Genomic DNA, 27,171 nt, shown 5'->3' on the forward strand with positions numbered 1-27,171 from the left:
GTGGCACTGTCACAACATTTTATATAACTAAAGCAATTATTTTTAATGCAAGTACAATTTACATTCACAAATGTAAAAAATCAATATAATTGCTGTTATACTGTTCTCAACAGAACATTCATTATAATCAAAGGCAAGAGTTTCCTGTGGTTACTGGTAAGTGTGAATGTTGATTATGAACAATGGAAATATGTTTCATTTAAACTCAATGAAGTATTGAAGCAATATTTGATATGATTTTGTTTTGCTGTTTTTCTTTAATTTTACCATTTTACTTAGGAATTGTGTTTTCTAGCACTATATGATACATCTGAATTGTTTCCTAGTTTTTAGTACAACATCCTGTTGTGTCACATTATGAACAAGCAATTTTCAAATAAAACATGAATTAAACATTTAAAGTTTCAAAACTGTAAATACTCTTTATTTTTAAGCAACAGACAGAAGAATAACTATGTAGAACAAAAATGTCCTGTAGGTTATGTGACCCTTTATACAACCCTCTCTCAGTTTTTAGATTGTTCGCACTTCTGGGTTCTAGGGGAATCTTGTAGGACAGTGATCAAATAAGCAGACAAAATGATTGGAATGCATTCATGCCCAATAGAGTTGCAACTCACCTAACATACAGGTAATGTGGTTACAATCTTAACTGACCAAGGTTACTAGGAAAACTACCATAGCCTACGTTTACTGATGATAGGCTAGCATAGTGTATGGTAGTTTTACAACTCTACACACTCATACTCTCACGGCTAATGAAACAGCCATTGAAGTTGAGTATATTCTGTAGAACAGTAAGTTCTGCAACTGGGCAGTCTAATTAACCTCTGGTATCAATGTGACAGCATCAATTCATTTGGACATGAATAGCTGACTGATAGTGATGTCCAAATAAAAAGTTATATAGTGGTTGCAGCAGTGTTTATATAGACATGGATATTTGAATATTTTGATCACCTCTAAAGGGATATATAGTCATAGGAATGGAATGTGTTATGCTTGGTTGATGCATGGACAGTCCTTGCTGCTGGACCTTACACAGACGTGGCCCATGTGGCACGGTGCTGGGAACAGAAATGGCATAAGAATGGATATTTTGTAGGAAGGGCTGATCGGTAAATACTGCACTATAAGGGTTAGGAATGATTTGTGAGAGAAAATTCTAATTTCATGAAGCCATGAAACGTTATCGAAATCCTAACAAGAAATATGGATCAGCTGTGTCAGTCCAGAGTGATAGTGCATAAAGAAAATGGCGTTCCATTATCACTAATTATTGGGCTTGGTTAAAGTAGTGAGAGCAGACACATGGGAGTGAATGATGTGGAATCTCTGATGGTCAGTCATGTATGGATGATAGCATTTGGCTGTGAAAATATTAGAATATTAATAGTGGATATTTTTGAAATATAGTCTTTTATAACACATTTCATTCATTATTATAGGTCTGAACTTTAACTTTTGCTTATTTTCATTTTAATTTTATGTTAAAGCATCTTTTAGAATTTCCTGAGATGACATAATGCCTACCTTATTCTCTTTATTTGATACAGAATAGACTGAGAAATATGTGGTACATACTTGAATCAATAGTATATGAGCCTGTAGGATTACATTGTGTACACAAAACGTACAAGTAATGTAGGACATATCAAAAGTGGAAAACATTTACTATCGCTTATTTCCTGAGAAGCAACCATTTTGGTTATGCTCTCCAACATCACAGGTTATAAAGAACAATATATAAAAATTTAATTTAGTAGATGTTCTTTAACACTTTAAATTCCATTTCCACCAGATAGTCTTTGAGCTTGAGAGTTTGCATCATATATACTACAATGCAGATTTTTAGGCAGACTTTCTAGAAGTTTGATAGCTGAATTCTGAGGTCCTTTTTCAAGCATTGTCAGTTGGTGAGATACTTTTCATGTGTTATTCTTCCCCCATGTTTTATGGGCGTTTACACTAGCATGTGCAATCCACCCTGAACTTTCTTTTGTGATGTGTATTATTGTTTTATGTCTGTATAATGATGTAAAAGCTGTTTTTGCATGTTTCAGAAGTACTTCTTTTTAAAATGATCCTAATTGCTTTTTTTATTGTGAACACTCTTTTTGTTTCTTGGATGTTTGAGTTTCACCACATTGCCACTCCATGCTGCAGGTACAGTGCAAAGAGACCAAAGCCATTTTACTACTTACTGCAGTAGCTGCTTCATTATGAATATGATGATGCTGAGTTCCTTAGAAACAGGATTACTATGCTGTTTCAATTTCGGTGCATTGTCTGCAGTAACACTTTAGAAACTAGTGGATTCTTCTTCTTCCAGCTTTGTGTCATCCACCTCAAAATTTATTTTTACAGACTTCTCTTTGTTCTTGAACACTGTATACATAGTTTTTTTCAGGTTATTTTCCCTGAGCCATTGAGCTGTGACATGAGCAGAAATGTATGTTCTTCTCTCAAGCTGTCCCACATTTTGTTCACTGTTCAGTATTGTCATGTCATCTGCATACAGGATTTTCTTTTCTTTATCTTCAACACCATCACCACTTACAGATAGTTTAAACAGCAACAGCCACTTTACTGATCCCCACAGCACCCCATATTTGATGGCTTTGGTTTCTGACTATTATAAGTTTCCTATTGATACATTTGTTTCCTGTTGCTTAGGAATGATTGTATCCACTCGAATGCCATAGTTTTCCAGTTTTGGAATAAGTCTTTCATTGGCAATGGTATCAAACGGTTTGGATAGGTCTAGAAATAATTTTTTATCATTTAAGGACTGTATAATGTATTCTGACAGGCTGGCAGTTGCTGATTTTGTAGATTTAACCTTTCTGAAACCATGCTGTGACACTAAAAACATACTTTGCTTGTCCAGGTAATGAACTAATCTGTCAAAATAAGCATTTCCAGGATTTCTGATAAACCTAGTGTAAGCAAAACTGGTCTGTAGTTGAAACTTCCTAGCCAGATCAGTAACTGAACGGGACCTTTGCCTTTTGTGGGCAAGTGCCCTGTAGTTGTTGGGGACATCCTTATCCCCTTTCTGGCACACTGGCACAACCCTGCTTATCTTCAGTTTTGATTCAATATTTCATCACCACCAGCTGATTTGTTGGACTTTAATTTCTGTATAGTCTTCCTCAGTTTGTCTTCTGTTATTGGTTTCAAGAAAGTGATACTGTATGATATTTTTGATAGCTTGGTAATCTTCTTTTTTGGACTGTCTTTCCAATCTTAAGCTTACTACCCAATTTATATAATTACCGTTGAGGATGTTTGCTATTTCTCTTCCCTCTGTAACCACTAAGTTGTCTATTTTCATTAACCTGATTTCTGTTTATTTGTTTGTTCAATATTTTCCTTTCTTTGAGTATTAATTGCATAACAGGCTGCCTTTATTGTATGTTTTGAGTTCATTATGTTAGTGTTAATTCCCTTGCTTTTACCTGTATTATCATTTTTGTGTACTTCTTTTAGGATATTTTATAGTTGAAGTGCGGACGTGTGGTATCACCACTTACGGTCATTAATGTGCGGTGAACCGGCTTTATTGCCGTGCCCACGCACTATGTTCAAGGGAGAGGCTTGGTGACGGAATGACTACAGCAGTTTTGTCGTTACACATTTACTCTTTGGAAGACTTCCTCTACGTTACAAATGCAATGCATCATTAACGTTCGTCCGTACAGGCATGTTGCCCTAGCGATACGTCTCGATCACAGATCCCAGAGGGTGTACACTCGAGTGATCAGCTGTGGCGCGACCACGTGGACCGAGTGAGATAGTGAGATAAAGGCTGCGTCACCGAATGTCCAGCTCCTGGTGTAAGCGGAAGCACCGCGATGTCCGCGGAAGGGAGGAAGGCACTGTCAAACGGAAGGGTGCACTCTGCGAAATGAGCGACTGCGTTTCAGACTGTGCATACACGTTTGCGGGGGAGTCACGTTAACTTTACACACGTGGTCCACGGCGGCGAAGTTGGTGGAGCGGTGACGTGTGTCGCATTGCATTGACCAGCTCGCACTATCCCCTTGCTTTGTTCCGTGTGTCCGGTGTGTGACACACCGTTGCCAAAATTCGGCATAGCGGTATAGCTGCACTCATGAATGCCGGGTGTCGCTTACTTGTGTTGGCTGTGCCATAGTTCAGCCCTTCGCGCATTTGAACGGTGCAGCTGCCCCTTGGAGAGCGGAGTTCTGTATCTGCTAAAATGCGGCAATCTTTCTGTGGAGCATGTGTGTTTAAAGTTTGCGTGCTGCATGATGACAGTACGGCAGTGTTGGCGGGCGTCAGTCAGCATTGGAAGGGTGGTGGCCCGTGACGTCAGTGCGCCAGACTGGTGAGTGTGCGGTGGGTGTGTCCTCGCATGGTCAGCTAGTGACAGTGGCGTGAAGCACTGGCCACAACTGTCCGTAGCATGCACAGTGAAGGCGTGCACTGCAGATCATTTGGTATTACATCTTGAAGGCACTGACATCTTAATAATAACACCGAGCATCCACAAGAGCTACAGAACAAGTTCACTATTTACATTATTCAGAGTGGCAATTCCAAGTGTTCATATGTTACAGCGTTCCACATGTTCACCAAGTGACTCAGTCGCGTGAACACAGCGCAGCATGCAAACCGACCTTAATGCTCGAGACAACGGAGGTCCGGAGAATATGCGAGAGTGCGGTACCATCGGGACTCGAACGCGGGTCCGGGAGCCGCAACGGACAAGCCGGGCGGTGTGCAGTGCGATGTCCAGAGCTCGACAGCGACGCATATAAGTTAAACTGACGTGGATGCTGAACCGGCCTCAATGCTGGACACGGCGGAGGCAGAAGGATACGAACGTGGTCCAGGAGCTGCAACGGACACGGAATGCGTCGTCCGGTGCTCGACTGGAGGTACCGGCCGAGGGCGCGGGCAGCTGGAGCCAGATCTCTACATTGGACAGCGGCTCGTGGACGCCGGATTCTGATGGCGTTTGGCAGCTTGTGGACGCCTGATTCTGTCGGCATTTGGCCGCTCAGGCACGTGTTTGCTGTTTTGGGTGGCGCGACACGTTGTTGGCGCAGCACGGGCGTTTGAATCAGATGCAGCGGCTGGCATGCGTGATGTAGTCCACTGGCGGCTGTGGTGGGGACGACCGGTGCCCCTGTGGTGGGCGCGGTCCAGGCGGCCAAGTCGGCCACCTGGGTGGGGTGGTGGGAGGCGCACGTGGCGACGCAATGACAGCAGGCGGCACCTGTGTATCACTGGCGGCTATGGGTGCATGCTCTGTCTAACCGCTGGTAACCAGATCTTCCTCCGGGTCGAAGAAATGTGTACCTGTTGGAGTGGGCAAGATGTAAGCTGGCTTGACGCGGTCGATTGACACTGCAGACAGCTTCCCATTGCACTCAATGGCCAGCATTTTGTCTCCTCAGGTGATCACGCAATGTGGTCCGCTGGGGCAGCCGGAGAGGTGGCTGTACTGCGTCCGTACGCAACATGACATGTGTGAAACACTGCAGGACAGCGTGCACGAATAAATTCCCAGTGCGTCGGTGCGTGCGCTTGGAGGCCGACCATGTGAGTGCACAGGCATTCTGCCAGAGTGGGTGCCGCGGCATTGTGTGGGAGTGGTACATCCTCAACTAAATCGCCCAGGATTGTCAGAGACTGTCCGTATATGAGGTCGGCAGGTGAGGCATCGATCTCCTCCTTCGGCGATACTCGCAGGCCAAGCAGCACCAGTGGGAGTATCTCTGGCCACGAGGTGTCGTGGCAAGTCAGGGCGGCTTTCAGACGCCGGATGGTAGCTTGTTGTCCTGTGTAACTGGGTGCCACACAGTCTGGCGACGTGCGTGAACCATGTGCAGTCGAACTGGCGGCCACGGTCAGTTGTCCGGAGTGTGGGACATCTGAAGCGTGCCACCCAGGTGTCAACAAATGCAGTGGCGATGATCTCGGTGGTGATGTCCGCAACAGGCATTGTTTCCGGCCAAGCGAGTGAAGTGGTCCACCATAGTTAGCTGATACTGCTTGCCTTGAGAGAGAGGAAGCGGGCCGACGAGGTCCATGTGCACTTGCGCAAATCGGCATCTCGCGTCAGGGAAGGTGCCCACGGGTGTGTGGGTGTGCCTTCCAACTTTGGCGTGCTGACATGCCATGCAAATGTGCGCCCATTCGTGGCAGTCCTTCCGAAGCCCGGGCCAGACGAAACGTGCAGCCACGAGCGTCGCAGTGGTGTTGGTGCCAGGGTGTGACAGTCTGTGGATGCGGTAGAAGGCACTGCGCCAGAATTTCTCCGGAAGGAACGGTCAGTGCGTGCCGGTTGAGATGTCACACCAAATATTCTGTGCAGAGCCGAGGACAGGCACCAGCTCCAGTTGCAGGCCGCTGGAAGTTTCGTGACGGAAGCGGTGCAGTTCTTCATCACTCTCCTGTACTTGGGCGACGTCCTCAAAGTTCACAGGGGGTGACATGATGGCACACGCTCGGGACAAACAATCGGCGACGATATTGTCTGTCCCCAAAATGTGTCAGATCACGTCGGGGTCACCAGTGAAGTGGGGATGTGTGGTATCACCGCTTACGGGCATTAACATGCGGTGAAGCGGCTTTATTGCCGTGCCCATGCACTATGTTCAAGGGAGAGGCTTGGTGACGGAATGACTACAGCAGTTTTGTCATGACACATTTATTCTTTGGAAGACTTACACTACGTTACAAATGCAATGCATCATTAAAGTTCATCCGTACAGGCGTGTTGCCCTAACGGTACAGCTCGATCACAGATCCCGGAGGGTGTACACTCCAGTGATCAGCCATGGTGAGACTGCATGGACCGAGCAAGATAAAGGCCGCGTCACCGAATGTCCAGCTCCTGGTGCAAGCGGAAGCGCCACGATGTCCACGGAAGGGAGGAAGGCACTGTCAAATGGAAGGGGGCACTCCACGAAACGAGTGACTGTGTTTCAGACTGCGCATATGCATTTGCGGGGTAGTCACGTTGACTCGACGCACGTGGTCCGCGACGGTGAAGTCAGTGGAGCGGAGACGTGTGTCATGTTGCATTGACCGGCTTGCACTGTCCCCTTACTTTGTTCCGTGCGTCTGGTGTGCGATGCACCATTACCAAAATTCGGCGTAGCAGTATAGCTGCAGTCGTGAATGCCGGGCGTCGCTTACTTGTGTCGGCTGTGCCATAGTTCAGCACTTCACGCATTTGAACGGTGCAGCCGCCACATAGTTTTCAGCTTTCTCCATCGGGCTCAGATCCTACAGCTTCCTATGCTGTTCTAATATTTCATTGGTAATCCGCTGTGTTTGATTCTGAAGCTTCTCTTGTCTTTATACTTTGGGGAATGCTATATTAAAATGATATTTAATTGTTGTAATAACTGAACCAGACTTTTCATTTATATTGTGTACCAGTAGGGCTTCATTCCATGTTTCCCAATTTCATATTGTTTCAAAGTTGTTAATATTTTGCTCACTGATGTTCGTTTTGATTCTGATGCTATGTCATTACTTCAGCAAAAGCAGATCAGCTGTCCATGATGGTCAGGTATTTCTGACTAAACTACATGTGACTCATAGTCATATCTATTAATATTAGTAATAATGTTAATATCTGCCTGACTTTGAAAAGGTTACTCCTGTTGGTGCACATATTGTTGCCTCCATGTTATAAGGTATTGACAATTCTTCAAAATCCTACCTTTCTTAAATCCTTTTCCCATTTCAATACTGAAATTTCCACATAACTTAGTACTTCATCATTTTTATAGGACTATACTTTTAAATGGTATAATGATTCTATGGTGTTGGTATTGTATGTGTGTAAGGGATAAAAAAATTCATTTGCCTTATTTCAGGATGAAAATAAAGTTGGTCATACAGATGTGACATGGCTGCTGAAAGTTAATGATTTGCGTATGACACAAAATACACAGCCAGTGGCTGATAACGAGGTCAGAGCATGTAACTACTGTTCTATTAATAATGAAAACTGATAAAATAACTTAATTAAAAGAATGGCAATGTTACACTCTCCAGTCATGTTAATGTGACCATGTGTAAGAAGCCCAAATAACCACATTTTGCAGCACAGACTGCTGTTAGACATGAACAAAGAGAGTTAATGAGGTTGTGAAAGGTACTGACAGGGATGTGGAGACGTACCGGCTCCAGAGCTGTAGCTAGCTGCATTAGATCTCTCAGCTGAGAATTGATGGTGCAAACAACCTGATCCAAGGTGTCCCACATTTTTGATCGGATGTAAATATAGGATATTTGTTGGCCAAGGGAGTACGGCGAACTCTTTCCGGTGCTCTTCAAGCCACGCACGTGCACTGCGAGCTGTGCAATACGTTGCAGTGCCCTGCTGGTAGATGCCACTGTGCTGAGGAAAAACAGACTGCACGTAGGGGTGGACATGGTCCCTAAGGATAAATACATACTCGTGTTGATCCACTCTGCCTTACAGAATAACAAGAGTACCCAAAAATGCCCTCTGGCCGGGGCTCTTCCGTCAATTGTTTCAGACATTTCATGCCGTACATAGCGACAGCCATCTATCTGATCTGAAAAGGCCACCTTTAGCTGCTCAATGGATATCCAGTTGCAATATTGGCATGCAAATCCCAGCCTTCATCCCCAATGAACAGCAGTCAGCACGGGATCACGAACCAGGTGCCTACTGTGGAGGCCCATAATGTAGCATTAAGGAGACACTACTGGCAACCCATTGGTTCATGTGGGCAGCCAGTTGCACATATGTTCACATACTCAGCTATCGTTCACCCGTCATTTGTAGCCGCTGGTGCACTACAGCTGCCTCAGTGCCAGTTTTGGACAGCGCCATTTTGCCATGCACAGTATATTTTATCCATGGTGGCACAGTTTACATCAGATTAGTCACTCTATATCCACATTATGACAATGACTGTACTGTTTTCCATGTCCCCCAGTGAGGATTACACCATCCACTGCTTATGCTGCCTCCTGCCATCTGTAAGTGTTTATTGCACATTGATGTTAAACATAAGTTGTGGTCACATTAATATGACTGGACTGTGTATAAATACTTGCTATCTTCTTTATGAAGTACATTCTGTTAAGAACTTACATAAAAATGGCACATAACACAAGTCTATGGTTTATTGCAGAAGGCTTATATTTTGTGCTCCTTGAATAAGCATATGTCACTTTGCCATACAAGGTGCATTTGAAAAATTCCATTAATGTTCTCAGAAAATAATGGAAAAAAGAATTATAAACAAAATACCTATACTGGTCTTCAAACTAATCACTATTAGCTGCAACACACATCCGGCTTCAGGTGCAAACCTATTGGGAATTGTCAGCAAACACTTACTGTGGAATTTCTCAAAGCATCATGGTCTTGTGTTGTTAGATATCTGCATCATTACAGATGATGAGAGCTTTTGTTACCAATATAACCCAGAGATCAATAACAGTCAGTATCATGGTGTTCATTGTCTTACTTATCTCCCAAAGAAAGTTGGGTGACAAAATCGAGATTAAGACAATGCTGTTCACCTTTTTTAACAGCAATTTCTACCCGAGGATGGTGGGGACGATAATGAACACCGTGCTATTGACAGTTGCTCAGTCTCTGAATCATACTGGTAGCACCATGTCTCATGTCCTGTAATGATGCAGATGTCCAACAGCATGTGACCACGGTCTTTGAGAAATTCAACAAGAAGTATGTGCTGACAGTTTCCAAAAGCTTAGCATCTGATGTCAGAAGTGTGTTGTAGCTAATGGTGGGCATTTTAAGGGCATTCAGTATTTTGTTTGTAACTCTTGTTTCCTTTATATTCTGAGACCATTCACCAAACTTTTAATATATATCTTTCTAAAACAAAGCAAGTGGATAAACAGAAAGTTAAAGTCAAGTAGTATGAGAAGAGGAAAATCTTTGAGGTTATATTACTAATATGGTGGCCATTTTGAAAGCCACAATATTTGATGCAACTTGTAATTTTGATGTGGAAAAGGGGTCATGTGGCATATAAAACAGATAGAGAATTACGTGAGAAAAATGATGATGTATTTAATTTGAGTAAAGCTTTGTTAATTCCCATGTTATGTTGCATTCTGTGCAGAAAGAAGCTAATTCTGGTAGTAACACTTGAAGTTTACATGTTGTGCTCAGTGTGTCGTCTAATGCATTGTTGTTGTTGTTGTGGTCTTCAGTCCTTAGACTGGTTTGATGCAGCTCTCCATGCTACTCTATCCTGTGCAAGCTTCTTCATCTCCCAGTACCTACTGCAACCTACATCCTTCTGAATCTGCTTAGTGTATTGATCTCTTGGTCTCCCTCTACGATTTTTACCCTCCACGCTGCCCTCCAATGCTAAATTTGTGATCCCTTGATGCCTCAAAACATGTCCTACCAACCGATCCCTTCTTCTAGTCAAGTTGTGCCACAAACTTCTCCCCAATCCTATTCAATACCTCCTCATTAGTTACGTGATCTACCCATCTTATCTTCAGCATTCTTCTGTAGCACCACATTTCAAAAGTTTCTATTCTCTTCTTGTCCAAACTGGTTATCGTCCATGTTTCACTTCCATACATGGCTACACTCCATACAAATACTTTCAGAAACGACTTCCTGACACTTAAATCTATACTCGATGTTAACAAATTTCTCTTCTTCAGAAACACTTTCCTTGCCATTGCCAGTCTACATTTTATATCCTCTCTACTTCGACCATCATCAGTTATTTTACTCCCTAAATAGCAAAACTCCTTTACTACTTTAAGTGTCTCATTTCCTAATCTAATCCCCTCAGCATCACCCGATTTAATTTGACTACATTCCATTATCCTCGTTTTGTTTTTGTTGATGTTCATCTTATATCCTCCTTTCAAGACACTGTCCATTCCGTTCAACTGCTCTTCCAAGTCCTTTGCTGTCTCTGACACAATTACAATGTCATCGGCGAACCTCAAAGTTTTTACTTCTTCTCCATGAATTTTAATACCTACTCTGAATTTTTCTTTTGTTTCCTTTACTGCTTGCTCAATATACAGATTGAATAACATCGGGGAGAGGCTACAACCCTGTCTCACTCCTTTCCCAACCACTGCTTCCCTTTCATGCCCCTCGACTCTTATAACTGCCATCTGGTTTCTGTACAAATTGTAAATAGCCTTTCGCTCCCTGTATTTTACCCCTGCCACCTTCAGAATTTGAAAGAGAGTATTCCAGTTAACGTTGTCAAAAGCTTTCTCTAAGTCTACAAATGCTAGAAACATAGGTTTGCCTTTTCTTAATCTTTCTTCCAAGATAAGTCGTAAGGTTAGTATTGCCTCACATGTTCCAACATTTCTACGGAATCCAAACTGATCTTCCCCGAGGTCTGCTTCTACCAGTTTTTCCATTCGTCTGTAAAGAATTCGCATTAGTATTTTGCAGCTGTGACTTATTAAACTGATAGTTCGGTAATTTTCACATCTGTCAACACCTGCTTTCTTTGGTATTGGAATTATTATATTCTTCTTGAAGTCTGTGGGTATTTCGCCTGTCTCATACATCTTGCTCGCCAGATGGTAGAGTTTTGTCATGACTGGCTCTCCCAAGGCCATCAGTAGTTCTAATGGAATGTTGTCTACTCCCGGGGCCTTGTTTCGACACAGGTCTTTCAGTGCTCTGTCAAACTCTTCACGCAGTATCTTATCTCCCATTTCATCTTCATCTACATCCTCTTCCATTTCCATAATACTGTCCTCAAGTACATCGCCCTTGTATAAACCCTCTATATACTCCTTCCACCTTTCTGCCTTCCCTTCTTTGCTTAGAACTGGGTTGCCATCTCAGCTCTTGATATTCATACAAGTGGTTCTCTTCTCTCCAAAGGTCTCTTTAATTTGCCGGTAGGCAGTATCTATCTTACCCTTAGTGAGACAAGCCTCTACATCCTTACATTTGTCCTCTAGCCATCCCTGCTTAGCCATTTTGCACTTCCTGTCGATCTCATTTTTGAGACGTTTGTATTCCCTTTTGCCTGCTTCATTTACTGCATTTTTATATTTTCTCCTTTCATCAATTAAATTCAATATTTCTTCTGTTACCCAAGGATTTCTATTAGCCCTCATCTTCTTACCTACTTGATCCTCTGCTGCCTTCACTACTTCATCCCTCAGAGCTACCCATTCTTCTTCTACTGTATTTCTTTCCCCCATTCCTGTCAATTGTTCCCTTATGCTCTCCCTGAAACTCTCTACAACCTCTGGTTCTTTCAGTTTATCCAGGTCCCATCTCCTTAAATTCCCACCTTTTTGCAGTTTCTTCAGTTTCAATCTGCAGTTCATAACCAATAGATTGTGGTCAGAATCCACATCTGCCCCTGGAAATGTCTTACAATTTAAAACCTGGTTCCTAAATCTCTGTCTTACCATTATATAATATATCTGATACCTATTAGTATCTCCAGGATTCTTCCAGGTATACAACCTTCTTTTATGATTCTTGAACCAAGTGTTAGCAATGATTAAGTTATGCTCTGTGCAAAATTATGCAAGGCGGCTTCCTCTTTCATTTCTTCCCCCCAATCCATATTCACCTACTATGTTTCCTTCTCTCCCTTTTCCTACTGACGAATTCCAGTCACCCATGACTATTAAATTTTCGTCTCCCTTCACTACCTGAATAATTTCTTTTATCTCGTCATACATTTCATCAATTTCATCATCATCTGCAGAGCTAGTTGGCATATAAACTTGTACTACTGTAGTAGGCATGGGCTTTGTGTCTATCTTGGGCACAATAATGCGTTCACTATGCTGTTTGTAGTAGCTAACCCACACTCCTATTTTTTTATTAATTATTAAACCTACTCCTGCATTACCCCTATTTGATTTTGTATTTATAACCCTGTAATCACCTGACCAAAAGTCTTGTTCCTCCTGCCACCGAACTTCACTAATTCCCACTATATCTAACTTTAACCTATCCATTTCCCTTTTTAAATTTTCTAACCTACCTGCCCGATTAAGGGATCTGACATTCCACGCTCCGATCCGTAGAATGCCAGTTTTCTTTCTCCTGATAACGACGTCCTCTTGAGTAGTCCCCGCCCGGAGATCCGAATGGGAGACTATTTTACCTCCGGAATATTTTACCCAAGAGGACGCCATCATCATTTAATCATACAGTAAAGCTGCATGTCCTTGGGAAAAATTACGGCTGTAGTTTCCCCTTGCTTTCAGCCGTTCGCAGTACCAGCAGAGCAAGGCCGTTTTGGTTAATGTTACAAGGCCAGATCAGTCAATCATCCAGACTGTTGCCCCTGCAACTACTGAAAAGGCTGCTGCCCCTCTTCAGGAACCACATGTTTGTCTGGCCTCTCAACAGATACCCCTCTGTTGTGGTTGCACCTACGGTACTGCCATCTGTATCGCTGAGGCACGCAAGCCTCCCCACCAACGGCAAGGTCCATGGTTCATGGGGGAAGAATGCATTATAAGATTGTTATTATCCTCTTCACCCATTCCTTACTGGCTTTAACCAACAAATTTATCAGAATGCAAGCACAAGCATTAAAAATTTGCTTCTGAGGTGTACAAGGTTTCTGATCTTCATGCATACACAATTACCTTCATATGGCCCCACAGGTATAAATCTAATGGACTTAAATCCAGGGTACATGGTGAATACTCCTTCAGGATTCTATGATATAACCATCACCAGGGAAGCTGGATATCCAGGTATGCTCAGCCAGCTAGCCCAGAACAAGGTGGGGCACCACCATGCTGAAAGAAAGTTGGATATGTCCCATCTTCAGACAGCAGTAATTGAATCACATCTTTTTTTAAAAAAAAAAAAAAAAAGTTCAAATGGCTCTGAGCACTATGGGACTTAACTTCTGAGGTAACTTCTGAGGTCATCAGTCCCCTAGAACTTGGAACTACTTAAACCTAACTAACCTAAGGACATCACACACATCCATGCCCGAGGCAGGATTCGAACGTGCGACCGTAGCGGCCGCGCGATTCCAGACTGTAGCGCCTAGAACTGCTTGGCCACTCCAGCAGGTGCACGTCTTCATCTAATAACTACAGATAATGGACTACCAATAGTGGACCCACAATGAAGTAGGATCCAACAATACAAGAATGTCATATTTATGCATATGTCATTTTTATGCATCAGCTACTTTTGATGAATCCATTCAGAGTTGGTTGACATCTGACCAGTATCTGTGATTCTATTTATTTTTCTCTCCTCATCTAGGAATTATCTCCATCCATATACACTTTGTCACAGGAGAAACAACATTTTACATTTGTGTGTCATGTATTCTTTAAACTAAACCCAATGATCTCATCATTCTTTTGAGATGTAACATTTGCATTTTGTAAGGATGTCACACATGTGTACACAAAATTCTTGTTTTTTATGTATTACTGACTCCAGTTTCGTGCTAGATGTGACAAGTAGTGTGCTCTGAGTGCTTATTGAACATCAGTTGATGTTGCTTCATCCACAGCAATTTTTGCTGTACGGCTTAATGTTTGTCTGTGACAGATACAATTTCATTGAATTTCAGGGGAAATTTAGCCACTGTACTATAGGTAATAGGTGGTCTGCCTGGCTTGTTTTGGGTTAAAGTCCTCTATGAGTTAAGGTTCTCTATGATAACATGGGTGCTCCAGTCTCACAATAACAGGACAATCTCAGTGTGTTCAGCCCATGGAAATTTCACTATCTTTCACATCACTGGTAAGAAATAAATATGAGCCATATCTCAAGAATGAATGAAACAATGCATGAATAAAGGATACCATTACTTTTCTCATGTAATTCTCTGTCTGTCTGATATGTCACATGATTTCTATTTGAAAATAATGAGTTGCATCCTAGGTGGAGGTTTCCCAAATGGCTTCCATCTTGGTAACATAGACCCACAGGTTTTTCAGTTCTCCCATATCATACTCCCCCCCCCCCCCCTCGCCTGCCCCCTGCCATCAAATTTAAATTTCAAATAATGGAAATTAATAGTATTATTGACTTTAAATTTCTGTTTATTCATGCGTTTTGTTTTAGAAGGGTGGTTCCACACCTATGGACCACCTTGTATATACGCCCACATGATCACACATCAGCAAATAAAGTACCAGTCCTCAATTGGCAAAATTATAGATGGTGCAGATATAAAACAAATTATTAACTTACGTTTTACATTACTGATTGTCACCTTTACAAAAATTATTCCTGCATTTGCTGAGTTCATATTAATTTGAACTTGAGTGTACGAGAAATTCAGATACTGTACAGAATCAATGGTCAAGCAAGGAAGATTACAGATTCCTATTCCATAACTACATAGACTTTTTTAATTACTGTTACTGTATTTTATTTTTGTAGGCCAGTTGTAGTATAACTGAATACCTGGTGAAATCATAATTTTTAATTGCAAATTTTCAAGTTGTATGCACATTGAGTTTCACATAGTGTTTTGTGCTGTGATCACAGACATTCAAATTTATACTACGTTCAACTAAGTTACTTTTAAACAAAGTGAAACATTTTCAGTATGTAGACATTTCCAAGAGGTAATGCAGATGGATGTTGGAAGAGAGTTCTGCAGGCGTGTGTAGAATTTGCACTATGCATTGCCTTTATGTCTCCTCTTGAGTGACAAAAATGACTGAGTAAGATTGAGAGTTTATCAAAAATATGATATCATACTGGTCATACATTTTTAAAAAGAGCAAGTTTTGTGTACCTGATGTTGTGGATCTGCCCTCTCAGCGAGTGAGTGGCAGGTGGTAATGTGTTTGAGGCAGAGGACCAATTTGGAGACTGGTCATCTGGTATTGCTCATTCACCCAGTGAGTAGGTTGGTGGCTGCTCCTTCAGTAGGGTCTGAGCAGGCACATGGGGGGAGGGGTTTACTAGGTATTGGGAGCTCCAACACTAGGCATGTTATGGAGCTGCTTAGGCAGATAGCATTCAGGGCTGAAAAGAAAGCCAATGTGCACTCGGTATGTCTGTTGGACCTCACCTGAGACCTACTGTGGAAGGTGCAGTCATCTGCAACTTGTGGCTTGTGTCAGCACCGATGATACCTGTTGCATGGGTTCTGAGACCATCCTCAGCTCATTCATGTGGCCAGCAGAAGTGATGAATTCTGCTGGCCTCACACTTGGGGTGCAAGCAGAGCCCGCAATTTGCGGCGTTGTTCTCAGAGTTGATCGGGGTGCTTTAGTTTGGAACCGAGTGGAGGGTTTCAACCAAAGGCTTCATTGATTCTGTGACAGTCTTTGCTGCAGATTTCTAGGCCTGCATTATCAGTTGGGGATTTGTAGGACTTGCCTTGATATGTCAGAGGTGCACTACACAAAGGAAGCAGCTACTGGGGTAGCAAAGTACTTGTGGAGGGGTACAGATAGACAGTCGTGCAAAGTACTTTTGAACATATTTTCTGAAAACTGCCTTGAGCAGCTACTTCAGCAGCCCACCATGCAGTGGAAATATTTTAGACCTTTTAGCTATAAATAGGTTGGGCATTATCAACAACATCAGCATAGAAATGGGGATTAGCAATCATATGCCATTATAGCAACTATGGTTATGAAAGTTGATAAACTATGAGAGCATTTCTGCTAGAAAGGGCAGATAAGCAGTTGTTAGCATCTCACTTAGACAGTGAACTGACACTACTTAGTTCCAGTAAGATGTACATAGAGGAATTATGGGTAAAGTTTAAGCAGATTGTAAATTGTGGTCTTGAGAATTATGTGCCTGGTAAGTGGATTAAGGGTGGAAAAGACTCACCATGGTTTAATAGCAACATTTGAAAAATGCTGAGGAAGCATAGGCTGTTACACTCTCATTTCAAAAGAAAATTGCAAATGATGACAAGCAAAGTTTAGTAGAGATTCGTGCATCTGTGAAAAGATCTATGCATTAAGCATACAACATCTACCACAATCATACCTTAACAAAAGATCTGGCAGACAAGCTGAGAAATTTCTGGCATTATGTAAATTTGCTAAGTGAGTCTAAGGCTTCCATTCAGTCACTTGTTGACAAGTCTGGTGTGGCAGCAGAAGACAGCAAAACAAAATCCAAAGTTTTAAATTTCAAATTTAAGAAATTTTTCACACAGGAAAGTTGTACAAACATACCATAATTTGACCATTGGGCAGACTCCATACAGATGACAAAGTAATAAGCATCCCTGCCATAGAGAAACAACTGAAAGAGTTCAAAACAAAAAAGTCATCAGGTCAGGACGAGATCCCAGTTTGGTTTTTCAAAGAGTACTCTGCAGCATTCGTCCCCTACCTAGCCTGCATTTATCATGAAACTCTCACCCAGTGCAAAGTCCCTAGTAAATGGAAAGAATTGCAGGTGACTCCTGTATATAAGAAGGGCAAAACCTGGAACTGCAAAACTGCAGACCAAAACCCCTATCATCTGTCTGCAGCAGAAACCTTGAAACATTCTCAGTTCTAATATAATAAATTTGCTTGAGACTGAGAATCTTATGTCCATGAATCAGAATGGTTTTAGAAAGAAGCACTTATGTGAAACTCAGCTTGGCCTTTTCTCACATGATACACTGTGAACTACGGATGAAGGGCAACAGGCAGAATGCTATTTCTAGATTTTGAGAAAATCTTTGACATTGTGCACCATTTCAGACTCTTAATGAAGGTGTGAGTATATGGAATAGCTTCACAGATGTTTGAGTGGCTTGAAGACTTCTTAAGTTTTAGAACCCAGTTCGTTGTCCTTGATGGCAAGTGTTCATCAGAGATAAGGGTATTGTCAGGAGTGAGGCAGCAGTTTGCTGTCATTTGCTGATGATGCCGTGGAGTATAGTAAGGTGTCAAAATTGAGTGACAGTAGAAGGATATGAGATGACTTAGACAAAATTTTTAGTTGGTGAGATGAATAGCAGATAGCTCTAAATGTAGAAAAATGTGTTCATGCAGATGAGCAGGAGAAACAAATCCGTAATGTTAAGATATATCATTAGTAGTGTTGTGCTTGACACAGTCACATCATTTAAATATCTGGGCGTAGTGTTGCAAAGCGATGAGAAATGGTATTTGTATGTCAGGATTTATGGTAGGAAAGGCAAGTGGTCAGCTTTGGTTTATTGGGAGAATTATAGAAAGTGTGGGTCATCTGTAAACAAGACCACATATAGAATGCTAGTGTGACCTATTCTTGAGTACTGCTCAAGTGTTTGGGATCCATACCAGGCCATATTAAAGTAAGACATCAAGGCAGTCAGAGGTGGGCTGCTAGATTTGTTGCTAGCAGGTTCAAACAACACACAAGTGTTATGGACATGTTTCAGAAAATCAAATGGGAATGACATTCTTTTCATGGAAAGCTATTGAGAAAATTTAGAGAACCAACATTTGAAGCAGACTGCTGCCAACATACACTGTGTGTAAGTACCATGAAGATAAGATACGAGAAATTAGAGCTCATACGGAAGCATATAGACAGTAGTTTTCCCTTGCTCTATTTGCAAGTGGAGCAGCAAAGCAAGTGACTAGCAGTGGTATGGGGTACTGTCCGCCACACGTCATACGGTGTGTTGTGGAGTAACTATATAAATATAGATGTAGATGCATGGTCCCACATGTGTGAGAACATCTGCCTGAAAACTTTGTAGAGAAATTAAATGTGAAGTATGTTGAACATTTTGTAATACATATTGATGCATCAAGATCTGCTGCATGACAGCAGTGAAGGAATCCAGTTCCATTGCATATTTATGATGATAGGACTGACTTTGACTCTTTGAAATCTTATAGTAAATAAATTTTGAGAGGGAATTAAAAATGTTATATGATTTAATATCTTCTTTTAGATGTAACACTGCCTTGTATTACATAAATTATTATGAGAGAATAATTGACTCTAACAGCTTGATACTTGACTATTGTAATGCAGCTGGACAGAGATTGGCCTGAAAATCATTCAGGGCACAGAGATGGACAGCTGTATGTAGCCATGGGGAGAGATATGCCAGCCAACTGTGGAACCGAAATGGAGCAGGTAAGAAATTTTAGGCTTAACTCTTGATGTAATTTAAAATGTAATACATAGAATGTTCTTAAACTGTCTTTGCTATTCTTACCAAACCTAATTCTCTGTTCCATAAGTGCATGGTTTAAACTTAAGGAAAATGGAGTACCAGAGCTGTAATTACAAAAAGTGGAAATTATTACAAAGTAGATGAATATTATAAACAGATATTTCCAGAATGAATTTTCATTCTGCAACAGAGTTTGCACTTATTTAAATCTTTCCGGCAGATTAAAGCTATGTTTTGGATTAAGACTAGTACCAAAAAACTTTTCCTTTCATGGCAGAATGCTCTACTAACTGAGATACACAGGCATGACTCACAATCCCCCTCACAGCTCTTACTTTCATGGTAACTCTCTCCGTCTTTCCAAACATCACAAAATTAATACCAGAAGATGGAACAACATCAGTAATCTGAAGAAAGACGTTGATAGAAAATGTAAAAGAGTGCTGAATATGTTAAGCTAAACAGATAAGGCTATCCATCATGCACAGAATGTGTATGAGGAAACTGCATTTCTTCTGTCAGCTGCAAAATAGAGTTCCCAAAATTACACCTATTTAGTAGATATATTATGAGTTGAAGTGTGTAACTGTCAAAAAGATCTCATCATTTCCTCTGTAAAGTAAGTCACTAATCCTATTCATTAATAAGCTTCCTTAATTATTTTTATCAGGTTTTCTTTCAAATTTTCAAACTCTTTTATTTCATTTTGTGATTTAGCAGACACAGTATAAATGATTCACACTGTCTCTCCAGTTTTTTGAATAAGCTTGAGAACTAGATTACTTACCAGTTTCCCAAATAGGGACAAATTGTGCTTAATCCTGAAACATGCTGTTCAGTAAATTATGTACACCATTCTTCTACGTGTCATTATATATTCTCTTGGATTGAAGAGATTGTTGACTTTAAGTAATGCAACAGCAAGTAAGATGAAAATTGGTTATCCTTGGATTAGTATCCTTCAGTTACCAGCTACCAATAGAAAAGAACACAGTCTTCAAACCAAGGGCTAAATTTACACATTATGCTTTACTAGTCATGATACTGCTACAGAAGAGGCTAAGTAACGCTATGCAGTAGTGGTTACAACACTAAACTGTTGCATACAGGGTCATGAGTTCAAACCTCACCTGTACTGTACAATTTTAAATTCTATATTCGATTCGAGTACATTCTAGAAGTATCCACAAATGTCAAGAATCATTGTACTGGAATGTTCTGTAGCTGTATATATACTACATGTGTTCTGGCTGGAGGCAGTTCGCTCTGCGCTCTTGTATGTGCAAGTGCTGAATAAACCTTTGTTAAGTGGAAGTTAGTGTTCGTCATTCAGCTAAATACACCTTCTTCTATGTAACATTATTCTGGTGGAGGCGCTGCGTATTGGAAGTTCTCATAGCGCACACTATCAACGACACGGTGGCTCCCATCAGGCCATGACAGAGCCGCCATTTATGTAGCGAGAAACCCAAGTTCAAGCCATATTCAACAGATCACAATCTACCAGAGACAGAAGAAGAAGAGGTCGTTACGATGACAGCAACTGTGTGCCACCACAGTGGCTGAAAGTATATGAACGTATAGCCAAATTTAACAAATGGGATGACACCGTGTGTTTGGCTAACGTATTTTTCTACTTGGAGGGCACTGCCAAGCAATGGTATGAGAACAATGAAGAGAAGTTCAGAAGCTGGAAAGTATTCCAGGTGGAACTGCGCAAGTATTTCGGCGACACACAACGACAGAAGTGGAAGGCTGAAGATAAAGTGCCGGGCACAGCATCCAGGAGAAACTATCACATCCTACATTCAAGACGTCTTGGAGCTGTGTAAAATAGTGGATCCTAGAATGAAGGAGGAAGATAAGGTTGCATATCTTATGAAGGGCGTTATTGAGGACATGTATCAAGCCCTACTCCAGAAGGAGGTTTCGACAGCAGACGACTTCATAAAATGGTGCCAGTATATCAAGACAATGCATCAAAAAGAATTACACGCAAGAAGTTTGAACGGTTTCCAAACGTCATATCAATGTCTGTGATGGAGGAAGCAACTGATTTCGCAAGTGTTCTTCGTCAGATAGTGAGAGAGGAATTTCAGAAGGCACTTGGATTGCATGGCAAGCAAAAAACCGAGACACTTCAAGAGATCATAAGGGCAGAAGTGGAATAGACATTGAACTCAATCTCTCGTCCTTCATTTCCCTTTAAAATGGTGAAAGGTCGAGACCCAGGCAGAGTTACGTTCCTAGAATGCCACATGAGGAACCTGTTTGGGCACCAAGGAAGACTGACGTCTGGAGGACCTGGATAACCAACCAGCATGTTTCCACTGTGGACGACCGGGACATATGGTGCTCTATTGTCGAGAAAGGCGGCAGATACTTGATGATGCCCACGCCAGAAGACAGCAGACCGATCTTAGCCGATGCCAGCTCTGGGATGACGTAGCTCACCATCGCCACAAGCTAGCCGTTGGAGAGGACACTCCCCAACATGCCGATCTAGGTCTCCATTGCTGTTTAGAAGCTCCAGCCGATCATCTAGCCACTGCAACTTGGAAAACTAAAGGGTGCAACCCACCTTGGAGGTGAGGCCGCCGAAGAGAAAAATCCTCCGCCGTTGATCACTACAAAAATGATAGGCAACTATGTCGATATCCTCATGGATGGCCAACCAGCCCAAGCTCTTGTGGACTCTGGAACATCATATTCAGTCACTTCGGAGAAGTGCCGTTGCCAGTTGCAGAAAGCCATATTCGTCGACAGCAAAACATCTCTGTGGCTAATGGAAAATATGTAAAACTTACAGGAAGATGTATCTGGGTATAAGTGGCCATACACAGCCCTTGCAATTAATCGTCTTAGAAGAGTGTAGTCATGACGTCATTCTTGTGTGGGACTTTTTGAAAGCTTCTGAGGCAATTATATATTGCGGTCGCTCGAAGATTATGCTAAATGAGATGAGATACTGTGGACAGGAAGATCTGTATCCCAGTGTGTGGAGACTATGTGTGCTGGATGAAGTGATCATTCCTGCAGTCAGCACTAGAAAGGTGTCACGCCATGCATCAACCCATGGACCTTGTAGTGGAATGTAGGAGAAGCATACCACTTGAGAATAACTTGATCATCCCAGCCTCTGTTGCCTCGTTTAAGAACGGATTTGGTGAATTGTGGATAGTTAACTGTCTCTGAGAACCGCAGATCCTTCCAAGATGTATGTGCATAGCAAACGCTGATCCGTTAATTGCAGAACAGTTGAGTGTCATAGAAACCTACCATGCAGAGTCTGTGGACAAAATTAGTGCTACCACTACGAGACAAGATCTTCTAGCTTGACTATCACCAAATCTCACTAAGGAACAACAGCAGAAGCTACTTGCCATTCTTCAAGAGTTCTCTGAATGCTTCAGTCCACAGGTGAAGAGCAAATTAGACAAATCGATGGTGAATCACCGGATTAGCACTGGAGACCATCAACCAATAAGCCAGAGAGCATACCGTGTGTCAGCAACGGAACGTCGAATAATTCGCGACAAGGTAGAGAAAATGATGAAGAATGACATCATTCAGCCTTAGCAGAGCCCATGGTCGTTACCGCCGTTTTATCATAGACTTTTGTATCAAAGCCATGCCACTCCAAAAGTTGTTAAAAGCCGATGCTAAATTTATCTGGGGTGGTGCTCAACAAGATGCTTTCTATGTGCTGTGAAAAGCTCTGATGACTGACCCTGTACTTGGTCTGTATGATGAGAGGGCACCTACAGAGCTACACACAAATGCCAGTGGGTATGGGATCGGTGCTGTCGGATGGAAAAGAGAAGGTTACAGACTATGCTTCTAGGACACTTACAAAAGCCAAGATAAACTACTCAACTACAGAAAGAGAATGTCTTGCTGTGATCTGGGCAATGTGCAAATTTTGACAGTATCTCTATGGAAGGCCATTCACAGTTGTTGCAGACCATTATTCACTTTGTTGGTTGACAGGTCTTAAGGATCCAACAGGCCGACTCTCCAGGTGGGCACTACATCTTCAAGACTATGACATTACCATAGTGTACAAAAGTGGAAGAAAACACCAAGATGCCGACTGTCTCTCAAGAAATTCTGTGCAACACCATCAAGACTTTGATGAAGATAGTGACTGTCTTGCTGCACTCCAGGATCTGTCCGCATAGCAGAAGGGCCCAAGATATCTCAAATTATGCTTGCCTTAAATCAGTCAGAGGATGTGAAAGGACAATTTAAGGTAGTTAATGGATTACTTTTCAAGAAAAACTTTGATCTTTTTGGAAAGAGGTGGCTACCAGGGATTCCTAAACACATGTGCTTAGATGTTCTACAGAAATTCCATGACACACCTGGGGCCAGACATTTCGGATTTATTAGGACATACGATAGGATCCACAAAAGATTTTTCTGGCCAGGTCTATTTAGGAGTGTCCGTCACTATGTGTCGCACTGTTGAGAGTGCCAGAGGAGAAAGGCAGTTCCTCAGAAACCACCTGGTCACACCAATTCCACCAGTCGAAATGCCTTTCCAGCGTGTTGGAACTGACCTCCTCAGATGATTTCCAATGCCTGCTAATGGCAATAAATGGATTGTTGTTTGCACTGATTATCTGAGATGCTATGCCATTACAAAAGCCGTGAAAACAGCTGAAGCATACGAAGGTAGCCAAATTCATCGTGGAAGACACGGTGCCCGAAGGTCGTTAATTACGGATCGAGGGAAAGTTTTTCAATCGAATCTTGTGACAGAGATAAATTGTCAGTGCAACATTACTCAACACACGATGACTGCCTACCATCCGCAAACTAACGGGCTTACTGAACACCTTAATGAGACCTTGGCCGACATGCGATCAATGTTCGTCAGTGTTGAGCAGAGCAGCTGGGATGAGGTGCTACCTTTCGTGACGTTTGCCTACAACACTGCCAAACAAGACACCATAGGATTTACGCCATTTTTCCTGGTTCATGGGCGTGAGGCGAATTCGACAATGGACACTGTGTTTACGTTACATCCTGGTGACGTGGGCGACGATTACATCCGCCAGGTTTTAACCAGAGCTAAGGAAGCTCAGCAGTTAGCTTGACTCTGCACGCAGCAAGCTCAAGAAAACGATCCGAAAAGGTATGATGCGAGCCACCACCCTGTTGTATACCAGCCTGGTGACCTCGTCTGGATCTTCACTCCTGTTTGGAAGGTTGGTCTCTCTGAGAAGCTCCCCGACACAAGACAAAAAAAGATCAGAGATACAGTCCACATCCTTCAAACGAAGCCCTACAAGGATCCTGCAACCCAGGGTAAATTCGAAGCTCCAGCGACAGGCAACAAGGAGAAAGGTGATGAAGAGCGTAGTGGCAAAAGAAGTTCTAAGAAAGTTACCGCCAGGATGAGCATCAGTCATCGGGAGTCAGAGTATGCGGGACCGATGACTTGTTCCTGGACTAGGACAACGTAACACTGAGACGCTGTTTGCTGTAGGAGGAAGCAATGTCGCAGAAGAAACTGAGCAGCACTGTGGCGTGGTGGTTATGATACTAAACTATTGCATGGAAAGTTGTGAGTTCAAAACTCACCTGGACTGTACAATTTTAATTTATATATTCGGTTTGGGTACATTCTAGAAGTATCCACAAATGTCAAGAAACATTGTACGGAAATGTTCTGTAGCTGTATATATACTGTATGTGTTTTGGCCAGACACAGTTCGCTCCATGCCCTTGTATGTGCAAGTGCCGAATAAACCTTCGTTAAGTGAAGTTAGTGTTTATCATTCAGCTCATTACACCTTCTTCTACATGACAATCCTCCAGTTAGTACAGTAACTCATTCAGCTAATCGTTGGGATACCAATAACTTCATGTGGGATGTCAACCAATGTGTGGCTTGTCATTTTTATTATATGTACAAGTTTTCCCAAGTTTAGTTTACTTAATTGCATATTCCATTGATGATTTACACAATAAATATTATGATGTACCAAATACCAAATGAACAGTGTTGCATACATCTTTTAGAGAAGTAGCTACATGCTCACCATTAACAGGTTTGTAAATAACTACTATTTCTATCACAGAGCTCCTGTGTGGTATAAAAAGAGCTGTCAAGAAGGAAGTGGCAGCAGAGAATCTGGCACATTGCGTGAGACACCTTAGGTGTCACTTGTTTCACTCATGGGCTCTGCTGCAAAGGCACCTCCCAATGTACCTGACACAGTGGATCTGCCACACAGGAGGATGAGTGGGGTAGTAATGTGTTTTTATCACTCAAGGTGGAGAGCCAATGTGAGGGCTGGCAATCTTGCCTCACGCATTCACCCTGTGAGTGGACAGGTGGCCACTCCTTCAGCAGGGAAGGGGTTTGTTAGTTATCAGAATCTCCAATGTGGAGCCCCTTAGGCAGATAGTATTAAGTACTGGAGGGAACCCGATACACACTCAGTACATCTGCCACGGGGCCTCATCTGAGATGTGGAAAAGGCCTCGATGCGGCTGTCGAGCGTGCCAGTTGCAGTCATCTGCAAGTAGTGGCTCACATCGGCACCAGTGATACCAGTTGCTTAGGCTGTGAGGCCATCCTCAGTTCATAAATGTAGCTGGCAGAGGTGGTGATGGCTGCTGGTCTCACACATGGGAAGCTAACAGAGCTCACAATTTGCAGCATTGTTCTCAGAGCAGATCGGGTTTCATTTGGTTTGGAGCCAAATGGAGGGTCTCAACCAAAAGATTTTTCGACTATGTGATGGTCTTGGCTGGAGATTTACGGATTTCTGGACCTCCGTTTTCCGGTGGGGAATTGTAGGACTCCAGTTGACAGGTCAAGAGTGCACTACACAAAGGAAGCACCTACTCTGGTAGTAGAGCACTTGTGGAGTGCACATGGGGTTTTTTAGGCTAGGCAGTAGGCTGAGATTCTCTGACAGCTTTCAGATAGCGAAATCAGGTGTTTTTCAGAGTAAAGATGCTTTGACTGTGTATTTTATCAGTAAATCTTTGAAGTATTCTAACAACATTCTGCAATTTCACTGCCCTATAGAAAATTTCTCATGCTCAAATTATTATCAGGATTGAGAGCTGGCTGAAATCCAAAGTACAAAGCTCTGAAGTATTTAGCAAGTCATAGAGTGTATATAAAATGACAGATAACTTGCCATAGGAGGGTGTGTGTTCATAGCAGCTGTCAAAAATATTGTCTCTGTTGGGATCAAACTAGAGTGTGACAGTGATGTTATCTGTTCACATATAACAGGTCTACGTGAAATCAAGTTAATTGTTGAATGTTTCTGATTCCACTGTGACATTTTAGAGTCAGTGAAAGGAAGTCTGGTCAGTAGCATGGAAATACCCATATCATTCAATATTAGTTTGAGGCAACTTTACCCTACTGAGTGTATACTGGGATGTCTATGGATTCATTTCAGGGGATACAAACTGACGGTCTTGGCAAGTCCTTTCAAACATTTTTTCTGAAAACTGTCTTGAGCATCTAGTTCAATAGGCCACACACAATGCAAATATTTTAAGCTTGTAGCTACAAATAGGCCTGATGTAATCGACAGTGTCAGTAAGTAGACAAGGATCAGTGACCGTGATATCATCACAGTGACTTTGTTTACTAAAGTTAATAAACCAACTGAGAAGGCTACGAGAGTATTTATCCTAGAATTGTTAGTATCCCACTTAGACAATGAACTGACATCATTTAGCTCCAGTTTGACGAATATAGAGGAATTACAGGCAAAGTTTAAATGTACTGTAAATCATACTTTAAAGAATTATGTGCTGAGTAAGTGGATTAAGGATGGAGAAGACCATGCTGGTTTAACAACAAAATTTAAAAAATGCTGAGGAAACAAAGGCTGTTTAAAGAGAATGCACAAATGATGATGGGCCAAAGTTATTTGAAATTTTTGTGCTGTAAAAACTCCAAAGTGTGAAGCTTACGACAACTGGCACTGTCATTCCTTAGCAAAAGATCTTGCTGAGAACCGAAGAAAATCTGGTCCTACATAAAATCACTGTCTAAGGCTTCCATCCAATTACTCATTGACCAATGTGGTGTGGC

The 27,171-nt window shown here is 42.1% G+C and overlaps 1 protein-coding gene across 4 annotated transcripts in view; it reads left to right on the forward strand.

Annotated features, from left to right (window-relative positions):
* Positions 1–27,171, forward strand: part of LOC126248028 (cytokine receptor-like) — a 475,141-nt gene that overhangs the window by 442,229 nt on the left and 5,741 nt on the right. For 3 of the 4 annotated variants that reach the window (XM_049948628.1, XM_049948625.1, XM_049948627.1), the window contains 2 exons: positions 7,866–7,961; positions 18,950–19,054. In XM_049948628.1, coding sequence (XP_049804585.1) covers positions 7,866–7,961; positions 18,950–19,054 — 201 coding nt within the window. The remainder of the gene's footprint in view (positions 1–7,865; positions 7,962–18,949; positions 19,055–27,171) is intronic. The other variant, XM_049948629.1, reaches the window with a different exon arrangement.

The sequence above is a fragment of the Schistocerca nitens genome, chromosome 3 (genome assembly GCF_023898315.1).
Source record: "Schistocerca nitens isolate TAMUIC-IGC-003100 chromosome 3, iqSchNite1.1, whole genome shotgun sequence".
NCBI lineage: Eukaryota > Metazoa > Arthropoda > Insecta > Orthoptera > Acrididae > Schistocerca > Schistocerca nitens.